Raw genomic sequence first — 14,225 nt, 5'->3', positions numbered from 1 at the left:
TTTAGCTAGATAATTTTCCATTAAAATCAAATGAAATGCACCAAAAGTAATTCCAATAAATGCACATTAATCCATACGAGTGTACATTTACAGTACATGTGTTGGCACAGATTATGACTTGCAATGCAAAATTTCACTACGGAAAGGGACAACTTGGTAAAAAATGAAAGAAGCTTAGCAGCAACTTGGACTAATATTTGCATATAAACCCCTTAGCCATTTTAAAGTTGATTAGTTGTTGAGAGTTCTGCCCAACTGAACATGGTTGTAACATCACTTAGCCAGGCAATACTGGAATATGTTGTGTAGAAAGAATATCAGTTGTACGACCTTGCAATATATATTTTATGTAAATATATATATATATATATATATATATATATATATATATATATATATATATATACACACACACAATATATACTTGATTATAAGCATTTGTCATCAATAAGCATTCAAGCACATGAAAATGTAATTTACAGCACAATGACCTTTGCAAATACTTCATCAAGCCTACTTAAGAATTAGATTGCTATTGCAGAATATAAATAAGATATATTAACATATATTAAGGTTCCTATGGATCTGGACATTGATACTTGCATACCAATATGTGATCCTGTAGGTTAAATGTCAAATAGAATCATGTATACAACATGCATTGATTAGTATAAATTACTTTACACGCATAACAAACATACACGAATCAATCAATAAATAAACACACAGATGCATACGTAAATGTGGGAAAAAAAGTTTAGTTTGGAAACACTAGATCCTAAAAATAAAGAAAGATTCAACTCACCAGTTGTCTATAAACAGCTGTAAACGCACCAAAATAGGCAACACATGCAGCAGCAATGAAGACATTTCCTATAACATTTGAGATCTCTTCTTCAAAGCTTTCAATACTCTCCTTCCACCGAACCTGTTCATCTCCCAGGGCTGCAGTTAATTTACCTGCCCGGTTGAGCCGTGCTTGTGTAAGAGCCATGGTTTTTGCTAGACAAAAAAGTATATATAAAAAGCACATGAGAAAAACACAGTACATTTCTGCATTTAATATAATTAAAGTGGTTGTAAAGGCAGAAGGTTTTTTATCTTAATGCATCCTATGCATTAAGATAAAAAAACCTTCTGTGTGCAGCAGCCCCCCTTAGCCCCCCTAATACTTTCCTGAGTACCATCTCGATCCAGCGATGTTGCAGTAGTGTCTCCCCTGCCAGGGACTCCCCTCCTCATTGGCTGAGACAGCAGCGTGGCGCCATTGGCTTCCGCTGCTGACAATTAAAGTCAGTAAGCCAATGAGGAGAGAAAGGGGTGGAGGTGGGTCACAGCTCCGTGTCTGAATTGACAGAGGGAGCTATGGCTCGGGTCTCCCCATAGCAAGCCGCGTGCTGTGGGGGGCACTCAACAGGAGGGAGGGGCCAGGAGCAACGAAGAAGGACCCGAGAAGAGAAGGATCTGGGTTACTCTGTGCAAAACCACTATACAGAGCAGGTAAGTATAACTTGTTTTTTTATAATATCCCACTCCATCTGATGACCCTCTATTTATTTTTCTGTCTTGAATGGTTCCAGCCACAAGTCAGAAATAACTGCCCTAGCAACTTTTGAATGATCGTCAAATGAAAAAGTTTACAATCCCTATGTTTGAAGCAGGTCTGAATGGGGAATACTACCCATGAACTGGATTTAAAAATTCTCTCAGATTGAAATGCACATGGCTGTGGCGCAGTAACACAGTGTTTAGAGAGTAAAACACCTGTAAAAAGCAATCTGTGCATGTCACTAGTGTAAATAATGGCTTATGGTCTCTACTTCACTTTGGCATGTGAAACCAACAATGTTGTAAATAGTCTGGTCAAAATATCTGCATCAAACATGATATTTGTTTCTATTTTTTCATTAAAGTATTATTAAAGGCATTTTTTCCCTTTAAAATAATAAACATGGTATTGTGCAATGCAACCCTGAACCTCCTCCTTTGGAGTCCCCCACCAGTGCTCTGGGCTCCTCCTCTTCTGTGTCTGCCCCAATAGCAAGCACTTGCTATGGGCGCAGATGTGCAGGCTTGTTCCTGAGCAGGAGCTCTGTGTTTCCTTCCTCACAGGACTTGATTGACAGTAGCAGGAGCCAATGGCTCCTGCTGCTGCTTCCCAGTCCTGTGAGGAGAGAGAAAGAGAGAAGCAATGCTGCTCTCAGGCACAGTGCTGGATCAATAGAGAAGGAAAGTAAGTATTTGGGGAGGGCTGGCGGGAGCTGATACTGAAAAGTTTTTTGCATAGAATGCATTAGGTTAAAAAAAATGTAAGCTTTTAGAACCACTTTAAGATCAGTGCTATTTAGTATAAGTGATCTTTGGCTATAAAACTGCCAAACCACTTTTAGGGGACTAACACAGTGCTTCTTATGCCGCGTACACACGGGCGGACTTTCCGACTGGACTGGTCCGACGGACCGAATCCGGCGGACAATCCGACCGTGTTTGGGCTGCATCGGACTTCCGACGGACGGTTTCGGTCCGAAATCTGACAGACTTAGATTTGAAACTTGCTTCAAATCTTTACGTCGTAACTCCGCCGGACTCAGTTCCTGACAAAAAGCCCGTTCGTCTTTATGCTGGTCCGATGGACCAGATACGATGCAAGGGCAGGGTACTGTACATCTCGCGCTCGCTGCAATAGAAAAAACAAATTTTCCTATTGCAGCGAGCGCGGGGCATACCAGGCCCTTAGGTCTGGTATGGATTTTAAGGGGAACCCCTATGCTGAAAAAACGGCGTAGGGTCCCCCCAAAATCCATACCAGACCCTGATCCGAGCATGCAGCCCGGCCGGTCAGGAAAGGGGGTGGGGATGAGCGAGAAGCCCCCCCTCCTGAACCGTACCAGGCCGCATGCCCTCAACATGGGGGGTGGGTGCTTTGGGGGAGGGGGGCACCCTGCGGCCCCCCCACCCCAAAGCACCTTGTCCCCATGTTGATGAGGACAAGGGCCTCTTCCCGACAACCCTGGCCGTTGGTTGTTGGGGTCAACATCACCCGGTGACCCCGCCCCCTAATGCAGTCACAGTCCCAGCATGCCCAGGGACTGTGATGGCATAAGGGGGCCGGGTCACCGCCTATATAAGTCAAAGCGCAGAGCTCAGAGGGCATTACAGCCAGAGAGAGCGTCGTGTCATCACTGGAAGAAGAGAAGAGGGAAGAAGGTGACGCAGAAGTCCGGACCACCGCTAGCAAAAGAGCGGCAGAAGATAGCGGAGGAGCTGGCAGAAGAACCGGATACTGGGAGAAGAGGTCGAACACCGGGAGAAGAGGCCGGAGAGAGCGTAGAAGAACCAGACACTGGGAGAAGAGGCCGGAGGGACCCCCGAAGTCGGAAGAAGACCCCCGAAGTTGGAAGAAGACCCCCGGAGCTGTCTAATAAATTACTTTAAAAACCTGTGTAGTGTGTTTTTTTATTGACACTTTTTTCCTAGGTGAATGGGTAGGGGTACGATGTACCCCATACTCATTCACATAGGGTGGGGGGCCGGGATCTGGGGGCCCCCTTATTAAAGGGGGCTCCCGGATTCCGATATGCTCCCCGCCCGCAGACCCCGACAACCAACGGCCAGGGTTGTCAGGAAGAGGCCCTTGTCCTCATCAACATGGGGACAAGGTGCTTTAGGGCATGCGGCCTGGTACTGTTCGGGGGGGTCCCCACCCCCTTTCCTTACCGGCTGGGCTGCATGCTCGGATCGGGGTCTGGTATGGATTTTGGGGGGACCCTACGCCTTTTTTTGGCATAGGGGGTTCCCCTTAAAATCCATACCAGATCTAAGGGCCTGGTATGCCCCGCGACGGGGCTCGCAAGGTGTCAATCTCGCAAGATTGACTTCCTTTTCTAGTCCCGTCGTACCCGAGTCACGTTCAAAATGAACGGGCATGTCCGTGTGTGGGCAAGTCCGTTCATTCAGAAAGTCCGCTGTAACTCCGTCGGAAGTCCGTCGGGAAGATCAGCGGACCTAGTCTGCCGGAAAGTCCGATCGATTGTAGGCAAGTCCGTCCGTTCAGAAAGTCCGTTGGAAGTCCGCCGGAAGTCCGTCGGGAAGACCGTCGGACCTAGTTTCCCAGAAAGTCCGGTCGTGTGTACGCTGCATTAGCCCCCTTGTGGTAGCAATAAAGGTAAGTTAATTTTTAAAGTGTTAAAATAATGAAAGAATTAAAAAATAAAAGCACCCCACCACCACACAACATGAACATATTTGTAAACAACAACTGCACATCACATATTGCGTATCTCTGCAAATGACAAAGTAAGAGCAATAGTTCTAAATTCCTCTTACTGAGAATGGTGTAAGGTTCTTAGTGGAGTAAACCCCAAGGTTCAATTTTGGAACCATCACTTAACCTATTTATAAATAACATAGCTTCAGTGATTAAACGTACTATGTAGTAGAATACAGTCCTCTCAAGAGGTCCTTAACTTGTTAAAGACATGTATGTGTCATATTCTAATGGGAGTAAAACTGAATGAATGGAGCAGGATCTAAGTGTCCCGTTTGATGTAGACTTGTACAGCAAATCAAATTTACAATCTCCACATCATAGGAGAAACAGCATGATTGAGCATCTTGTTTTTGAAAATAGTGTGAAATAAAGAGAGATATCCCACATACTATAAATTGGTATCATATATTGTACACATTTGGGTTGATCCAGTTAAAAGGCTATTCAAAATAGAATTGGTTTTGAGTTAAAGTATAGTGGAAAGAAATTGTTGTTTTTTGACTTTTTGAATAAGTGTGCTATATTGGGGGTGAAAGAATGATGGCTTGGATGTGTGGGAAAATGTTTTTTCCTGAAGGCACATTATATCTTGACAGCGATTATTATAGTCTAAAAAGGTTGCCAATTTAAGTTAAAGTACCTAATAGTATATAAAAGATCTCTGAATATGGTCATTGAGTTAAAATAAGCCAACAAATTGCTCATATCAAGGACAGTGTGATGATTTTGTATTACCTATTGTAAGAGTAGAAAATTATATTTTATTATAAATTAAGTTATTGCATAGTTAATCAATAAATACTGCCTAACGTAAACTGTTATTTTTTATTAAACAAACCATACAAGGTTGGAACTTGAAGTCCCCAAACATTCGACAGCTACAAAATGTAGCTCTTTTTCAATTTTATAGATTGTTAGCTGATTAACAAAAGAAACCATAGGGTCTAACTAGTACAGACCTTCATCATTTAAAAATTGATAAAGTGAACTGTAACAAAGAATAAGCCTAAAGGTGAAGGAATAGAAAATCTTGAGGCACCAGTGGAAGATTTTAAAAACCATAGGAGGACAGTGTATTATGTATATATTCAAGCCCAACAATTAAAGAAAGTGACAACTCACTTTGTATTTATCAAAAAAAAAAAGTTATGAGTTCATGGCACAATATAAATTCTTATATAAAAAATACTTAATCAGAACAGTCAAATTAGAGGAAAATCTATTCACTGCAAATCCATTATATTATTTAAACCCTCTGGGTTCTGGGGACAGTAAAATACAATTCCCAGGCTCATATAAAAAGAAGTTCAAGTTTACTATTGGCCTGTGCAATATTATAATGCTTTCTTAAATGAGACAACTTAAATTCTCATCATTATAAGTGATGACCAATAGTTACTTTTAATCTCATCTTCTAATCTCATAAAGCATAAGATATTGAGGCTAAATTAATAAAGGATTTGAGAATGTTCACACAATAAAATGTGTGAAGTTTCACTTCAATTATACACTCGTGTGAGAAGAAAATCAGTTAATTTATTTCATCTGCACATAATTGAATAATTGAATATTCACACAAACTATTCTAAACATTTTAAAATCCTTTAGTAAATAAGTCTCATCACAATGATATCTAATAGAATTCAGTTGTTCGAGTTGTCATGAATAGGAATCTTGATCGTTGACAATTTACTAGAACACTGGGCAATATCATAAATAAAGTATCCACAATATCTGTGGCAGCAATCCATGACAATTACCCAAGAGTGCTACATATATTTGTGGGAAAGAAAGCTGTCACTAGAAATCCAATTTTCTTCAATGTCAGATAAGCATTTAAAAAAATTAGTTCTATCCTGTCCGTTAATGCGACAGGAAGGTATCATGAAGGGACCACTTACAGTAGAATGAAGCATATGGGGTAACGTTACCTTATCCATGCTCCAAAAATAATCATCATGGGTACACAAATACTATTTCTGCAGCTATTATCTCAGTGCTACATAATCCTTGGTACTCCACAAAACTTCTACATGCACTGGTGCTCCCAGGAACATGTCCTGCTCATAGGAAAATCCACCGACTGGCATCACTCCATTATTACATACATGACAGGGTAGGGCCCTTAGCTGATGCATTTCATCATGGAGACTGTGTTAATGCTGGACAATATCAAAGTGGGGTGTGGGTGACATTTCCTTCTTTTCCATTAAAGGTAGTTCAATTTTATTTCAATGTATGTTAGCAGCTCAGAAATTCTCTGTCTTGTCAGGGATCAGTGAATCCTATAAATTATAAATAAGCTAAGGCCAGCTAGAGGCAGAGGCAGTAATTCAATTGGAGGTTGTCACTTTAGGCGTGGTAAAGGCAGGCATACCTATAAGGCATGAGTTTAATCTTCAAGACATTTATTAGATGTTTAGATTCTAGGAATATAAGGCTGATGGTCTGTCCTTTTACCTGGTGTCACTTTTTTTCTGTGATGGAAGCACACCCAGCAGACTAAATGTTCTGTAGTTGAATATCACCAGCACATTGGATGCTCAAAAAGAGACTCTTTTTGTCACTAAAAAATAATATGATTTTTATTACAGCTTACCTGTAATATCCTTTTCTTGGGGTACATCATGGGACACAGAGCCTTAAGTAATTACTTAATGGGTTATAGGCTACCTTCAGGTGTTGACACCGGTAAACCCAATCAAGGAAGTTTACTCCATATATATAACCCCTCCTCCTTCCAGGAGCACATCGGTTTTTGTAGCAAAGCAATATACTTGCAAAAGAGGGGAGGGACATCTGTGTCCCATGATGTACTCCAAGAAAAGGATTTTACAGGTAAGCTGTAATAAAAATCCTATTTTCTTTATCGTACATCATGGGACGCAGAGCCTTAAGTAATTACTTAATGGGACGTCCCATAGCAATGCTACTTGTGGGAGGGAGAAACAACCCGTAGGGTACCCACAGGCTTGAGGATTTATACTGCTGCCTACAGCACAGTGCGCCCGAAGGTGATATCCTCATACCTCCTTACATCCACCTGATAAAAGTTTGTGAATGTATGCACTGAAGACCGAGTTGCGGCCTTAAAGATCTGAGCCATGGAGGCCTGGTGACGCACTGCCCAAGAAGCACTAACCGACCTGGTAGAGTGCGCCTTAACTTGAAATTTTACCCCTTAAATCATAAGTTGAATTATCACTTGCCGAATCCACTTAGCGACAGTGGATTTCGACGCTGCCTCTGGCAAAATAAATAAGACATTAGTCTTAGGAATCTGAGCAGTTGCCTTAAAATAGATTTTCACTGCTCTCTCCACATTTAAGACAATGTAGTGACTTTTCTTCCCTGGAACATGGTTTTGGAAAAAATTATGGCAGGACAATATCTTGGTTCAGGTGAAAACCTGAGATCACTTTTGGCAAAAAGCCTGGACGAGGGCGTAACACCACTCTGTCCTCATGAAAAATCATATATGGCTCTTTACAAGAAAGAGCAGACAATTCTGAAACCCTCCTTGCTGAGGATATAGCAACCAAATATACCAGCTTCCTTGTCAGAGGGACTAGGGGAATATGTTGTATTGGTTCATATAGCTGTTTTTTGTAACACAGACAAAACTAAGTTCAGGTCCCAAGGGTTCAGAGGAGGTTTCATGGGCGGAATAAGCCACGTCACGCCTTGTATAAAACACCGGACTAAGAATGAGTAGCAAGTGATCTTTTGAAATAAGACCAATAAAGCTGAATCTTGGCCTTTAATAGTACTCAAGGCCAATTTCATTTCTACCCCTAATTGCAGAAAGGCAAGAATTCTGCCTATGACATATCTCTGAGGGTGCCAGCCCTTGGATTCACACCAGGAAACATAAGCCCTCCTGACTCTATAATATATAGTTCTGGAAGCTGGCTTCCTTGCATTAATCAGGGTAGAGATAAGCTCACGTTTCTTCAGAATGTGGGTCTCAATAGCCAAGCCTTTAAATTTAGAGACCGTAAGGTAGGATGAAATATCGGTCCCTGTGAGAGCAATTCTGGCTGTAGTGGGAAGGGTCATGGGCCCTCCACTGCCATCTTTACGATTTCTGCATACCATGACCTTCTGGGCCATGCTGGTGCCACCAGAATTACCGGCTTTCTTTACAGCTTGATCCTGCAAAGAAGTCGAGGCAGCAACTGAATAGGGGGGGAATGCATAGATCAGTGAGAAATGATCCCATGGGGTCACCAACACATCCGTTCCGCATGTGAACGGATCCCTTGTTCTGGCCGCTAGGTTGAATAACTTCATGTTGAACCTGGACACTAGAAGATCTACGTCCGGAGTCCCCCATCTTTAGAAAACAGCTCGAAATATGTCGGGGTGAAGAGACCATTCTTCTGGGAATAACTGCTGGTGACTCAAGTAGCCCACCTGCCAATTCTCTACTCCCGGAATGAAGACTGCCGATAGGCATAGAACATTTCTTTCTGCCCAAGTTAGAATATGGTTCACCCCTCTCTGCACTGAGAGACTTTCGGTGCCCGCTTGGTGATTGATATAGGCCACAGCTGTGGAATTGTTGAATTGAATCCTGACAGGACATTCCCGTAACCTGAAAGTCCAGGTCTTTAGAGCCAGATGTACTGCCCGAATCTCTAGGATATTGATGGACAAAGTTCTTTTTGGTTCTTGACCACTGTCCCTGGACAGTTGTCTTTTCTAGTACTGCTCCCCAGCCTGAAAGGCTGGGATCCATCGTTACCACTTCCCAGATGACTGGTCTGAAGGATTTTCCTTTCAGCATATTCTGGGTTAGTAACCACCAAGTGAGGCTTTGGGACACTTGGGGACAGCTGCATTGGCAAGTCTAAAGCTTGAATTGTTTTGTTCCAAGCAGACAAGATACTGTTTTGCAAAAGTCTTGAATGAAACTGGGCATAGGGAACGGCTTCGAATGAAGCCACCATGTTTCTGAACAACCTCATGCAAAGGCGAATGGAGGGATCGCCATTTGACCTGACCCTCCACACCAACTCTCTTATGGAGTTGATTTTTGCCTGAGGCAAGAACACCTTCTCCTGGGCTGTGCCTATGATCAGACCCTAGTACTCCAGCTTTTTTAGCGGTATTAAGGAAGATTTCTCTAGGTTGAGAATCCAACCCAACTCTTCAGATAGTTGGTTGTAGTGCGTCCGCTTTGCTCCAAATGAGCCACCGACTGATCTATTAGTAATAGATCATCTAGGTACACTACGACTGTTATGCCCTGTACCCTTAACCTGGCTAGAGGTGGGGCCAGCACTTTGGTGAACACCCAGGGTGCTGTGGCTAGCCCGAAGGGCAGGGCTACAAATTGAAAATGTTGCTGTTCTAACTCGAACCGCAGAAACTTTTGATGAGCGGGAAATATAGGGACATGCAGATATGTATCCCTGATGTCGATTGATGCCAGAAGTTCTCCTCCTAGAGGGATAGAAACTGACCTGATCGTCTCCTTTCGAAAGGAGCGAATTTTGAGGAACTGATTTAGATTTCTTAGATCTAGAATGGGTCTGACATCTCCATTTGGTTTCAGTACCATAAAAAAGTTTGAATAAAACCCCAAACCTTGCTCTTTTGTGGGCATTTGTATGATCACTCCTTGAGATAATAATCGGTCTAGTGCCTGAAACAGAGATTGTCTTTTCTCTGGATCTTTGGGAACGCTTCACCTCAGGAAGCGAGGTCAAGCGTTTTCTGGAAAGTCCCGAAATTCCAGCTTGTACCCCAGCGTTACTGTGGAGATGACCCATCAGTCCTGAATTTCTTCTTTTCAGACTTGAAAACCGCAGAAGTCTTCCCCCCACCTTGGTGAGGGGGGTTGCCTCTTCAGAATGAGGCTTTAGGATTCTGGCTTGCAGGTTTCCGACCCCAGGACTTCTTTTGAGCCTGCGTCTGACTTTGAGATCGTCCTCTAGAGTGTGAAGGTGGAGTCCGTCGCCCCTGCCTAGAGGCGGAAGCCCCTGGTGTAGGGGAAAGAGCCTGTTTAAATGAAGGGCATTTATACTTTCTTTTGACTGGCAAAAGAGTACTTTCCCACTAGAAATTGGATATATTTGTCCAAGTTTTCTCCAAAAAGTTGTTCCCCATGAAAAGGGAGCCCAGTTAGGAGGTACTTCAGCTGACCAAATTTCTTTTTTACCCACGGGATTCTACGCATATGCACAAGCATAAGCATAAGGCGGGATGCCTGGTGAATAGAATCTTTAATAGCATCTATGGCAAAGCATAATGCTTTTGGTAGTTCAGCCAAATCATGAGCTTGTTGTGCAGGAATCTCTCTAAGGGCCTGTTTTAAATTGGTCCTTTAGGGATTGACAGATGCTTATTGCAGCGACTGCAGACTGAATAATGGCACCTGACATGGAAAAAGTAGATCTTAACAGGGATTCCTTATCTGTTGGATCCTTAAGCATCTGTGCATTGTCTACTGGACAAGTTAGGCCTTCATTCACATTGGAAATCGCAGCGTCAACTGCTGGTATTTTCCATCTTTTGGAGAATTTCTCTTCCAGGGGATTGCAATTTTCTTAGGAAGGAGAAAATGCTTATCCGGGTGATCCCATTCAGCAAAAATAAGCTGTTCTAGTAATGCATGTGCAGGAAACGCATGCAAAGGTTGAGAGGGTTTTAAGGAACCCAAGGAAGAAACCAAACTTTCAGGAGACTCCGTTAGGGGTAGCATGAAAGTAGAACGAACCATCTCCGTAAGAGATTGTATCAGCAATTTCTCAGATTTGAGAGGTTGAAAAAAGGCTCATCTACCATTGGGGAACCATCATCGGTTTGTTTTTCCTCCTGAACGACTAAGGGTAACACCTCATCCTATGCCCACTGTTCCCCTTACAAAGGTTCTGAAGTGGGGGAGGGGGACCTAGCACGCTTCCTATCCATCTGAATGGAGGATGCGATTAAAGCCGCTAATCTTTCTTCCAGACCCTGCAGGGAGGGGGAAAAGACATCTTCAGTCACGTATACAGGGGCTGAGATGTGAGAAGCAGTTGCACCATAAATTTGTTCCAAATGGCTCACCCTGGCTTACCATAACTGGTAATTCAGGCGAGGATGACAGCATGGAAATGCGACTCGGGATTCTAGGGCCTAGGGGTGAAACCTTTATGTGGTGTCTTTTTTGGTAGGCATGGTCCTAAGTACAAAAACAGAGACACTATACAAATTGCACTTAATCGCTGAAAATAGTCATTACATTTAAAGCCGCTATAAAATTCAGCCTAGTGCTGGGAAAAAGGTGTCGATCCTGTATTAGGAATGCCAGTTTGCAACCCTCACATGTCCCACAGCTTTTATGTCCTTGTGTTGCAGGCTGCTTGTTTTCTCCTCATCAGCCGAGGAGAGACTGTCTCAGCTGTGTTGTATTTGTTTTTAGCCTGCCAAGGGTCTTCGTGGACGTTCACGGCATCGCCCTTAGGCCCCGCCTCCTCCGAGAAAAAATTCTGCCCCTTTTTACTTTTAAAATATTCCTGCACTTGTGCGCAGCATTTTTTGGGTCCACTGACCCAACACGAGGGGGGGGAGCAGGGACCCATCCCGCAGCAGGCACAAACAACAGTGAAATCAGCCACGGTTAAAACAATAAGCGGTCTTAGCGGGGCCTCCGGACCCCCACTGTGGCGGGGGGGGGTAATGTAAGGGGGGTACAGCGCTGCTGTCCCCCTAACCCTCTGGTCCTATCAGGGGGAGAAGAAAACATTTTTGCAGCTTTCTTTTACCTTGCAAAGTCTCCCTCTACACGCTGCTGCAACCAGACACGGACTGAGCTTACAGTGAAGACAACAGAGTAAGGTATGTGCATAGACTCTGTCTAGTGGAGAATTAAGGCATGACAAAAGTTTTTCCCTAATGGAAGAATTACATAGAAGTTTTTAATATCTAAGTTTCTTCCCTTACCTTATTCTCGCTGCAGGATATGCTGAATTAACAGACAATCCAGCCTTCACCCATCACGGCGGGCTGTGTAGCAAACCTTCAAGGACTGGGTCTCTAAAATGGGGTTCCAACTGCCTTGGACCTGTAAAGAGCACCCCATCAGGAAGTTTAGGTAATGTAACAAGACCTAAGCCCTGGGTACCTGGGGTCCAGCCCTACAAAGAGAGGCATTACAGGCAAAACCTCGTGCTTCGGATATGAGGCCCCAGGTACCATCCCTTTAGACCTCAATGGCACTTTGGATGCATCTGGTCTATGGAGGCTATTTAAATCCAGCATGGATCCCACCTGGAGCTCCTCAGAGCACATCTTCACTCGTGACCAACACCTTTAGACACTGGCGAAAAAACTGATGTGCTCCTGGAAGGAGGAGGGGTTATATAGGGAGTAAACTTTCTTGATTGGGTTTACCAGTGTCAACACCTGAAGGTAGCCTATAACCCATTAAGTAATTACTTAAAGGGGTTGTAAAGGTGAAAAAACATCTGATGGTTATAGGCCACCAAGCCCCCCGGTTTACTTACCTGAGCCCTTGAAAGTCCCACGTTGAGAACGCACTGGCTTCTTGGCTCTTGTCAGCCCGGTTTTCTCAGTTCTTCATTGGATAGATTGATAGCAGCGCAGCCATTGGCAGCCAATGATGCGCCCACCGGGGGCGGGACCGAGACATATACTCTGTGTCTATGGACGCAGAATGTATGAGATGGGAGTGCGCCCACAAGGTAACCCCCTCGGGAGAGAGCTTCCCGAGGGGGTTATCTATTGCGGGGAGGAGCCGAGACAGCCGCTGTGGGACCCCAGAACAGCAGGATTGGGGCCACTCTGTGCAAAACGAACTGCACAGTGGAGGTAAGTATAACATGTTTGTTATTTAAAAAAAAAAAAACACGCAGCCTATACAACCACTTTAAGGCTCTGTGTCCCATGATGTATAATAAAGAAAGCCCTCTGATTAGGCAAGTGACCTGTCTTCCTGAAGAAGGGGTTCATGTATGGCCCAGTGTATGTATGGCCCAAAAACTCAGCATTTTTTGTGATACAGAAGTTATTTTTGAGCATTCGATGTGACAGTAATGTTCTACTACTGAAGATTTATGCAGCTGTGCCATCTGCTTCTGTCGCTGCAGAAGTCACTGTGTCTGTCCTGTGGGACCGTTTAGGGTGTACCTTACTTTTTTCTACAAGCAGACTAAACCCTGACACTTCAGTGAACTTGACCCTGGGCAGTCATGGTTTTGCTGGAGCCAATGCACAAAGAAAGTGCAAAGCAATGCTCTAGAGCTGTAATTGGCATTGCAGAAATACCAGCAATAATCCAGCCCGCAGAGGCAGGCTTTCCCATCATGTTTTCATTGTCAATTTTATATGTCTAGCAATCAGAAAAGAAACTTTCTGCTAGTACCTTTTAACATAATGTCTATATTCAGCTAGGACATATCTAGTATAAAAGATTCTGTTTTGTCTTCTGATCAGGTATGGTTTTACAGTTAGCAACTCTAAAAATTCTTCTATGAAAAGGATAATAAAGGAAATTGCCAATGCTTACCAAGACTTTCTTTCTCCCCAAGGCTTTTATCATATTTATCCTGCAGCTCTTTAATTTGTTCTTCCACTTCTTTTAATTTTCTTTGCTTCTCTTGCAGCGTGGCCATTGTAGCATCAAGCTCAGCCTGAAGACAGAGATACGCAATGCCAATATAATGAAATGCGGTGTAGAGAGGGACAACTGACAGCACATTAAATATACAACTGTTAACAGACCATTAATAAGTCTGAGTTGCTGGCAATACCAAGTGTTATAATGTTGTAAGGATGCACAGCTAGAAATATCATTTTAGGAGGGCTTAACTGCAGTGAAACCATATGAACAACTGAGATTAACTATACTGAAATTAACCATTCTATGCATGAAGGCAAAAACCTTCAGTGTGCAGCTTCACCCCCCCCCCCCCCCAATACTCACCTGAGCTGATCCCAATCCAGC

The 14,225-nt window shown here is 43.4% G+C and overlaps 1 protein-coding gene across 1 annotated transcript in view; it reads right to left on the bottom strand.

The window, feature by feature from the left end:
- DNAH6 (dynein axonemal heavy chain 6) overlaps positions 1-14,225 on the bottom strand; it is a 416,108-nt gene that overhangs the window by 118,282 nt on the left and 283,601 nt on the right. The window contains exons 53-54 of the mRNA XM_073597481.1: positions 13,788-13,911; positions 806-1,002 (exon numbers count right to left, since the gene is read on the bottom strand). Coding sequence (XP_073453582.1) covers positions 806-1,002; positions 13,788-13,911 — 321 coding nt within the window. The remainder of the gene's footprint in view (positions 1-805; positions 1,003-13,787; positions 13,912-14,225) is intronic.

This window comes from Aquarana catesbeiana, linkage group LG01 (genome assembly GCF_042186555.1).
Source record: "Aquarana catesbeiana isolate 2022-GZ linkage group LG01, ASM4218655v1, whole genome shotgun sequence".
Lineage (NCBI taxonomy): Eukaryota > Metazoa > Chordata > Amphibia > Anura > Ranidae > Aquarana > Aquarana catesbeiana.
The sequence above is the reverse complement of the archived record's forward strand: the minus strand, read 5'-3'. Positions and strand labels throughout refer to the sequence as shown.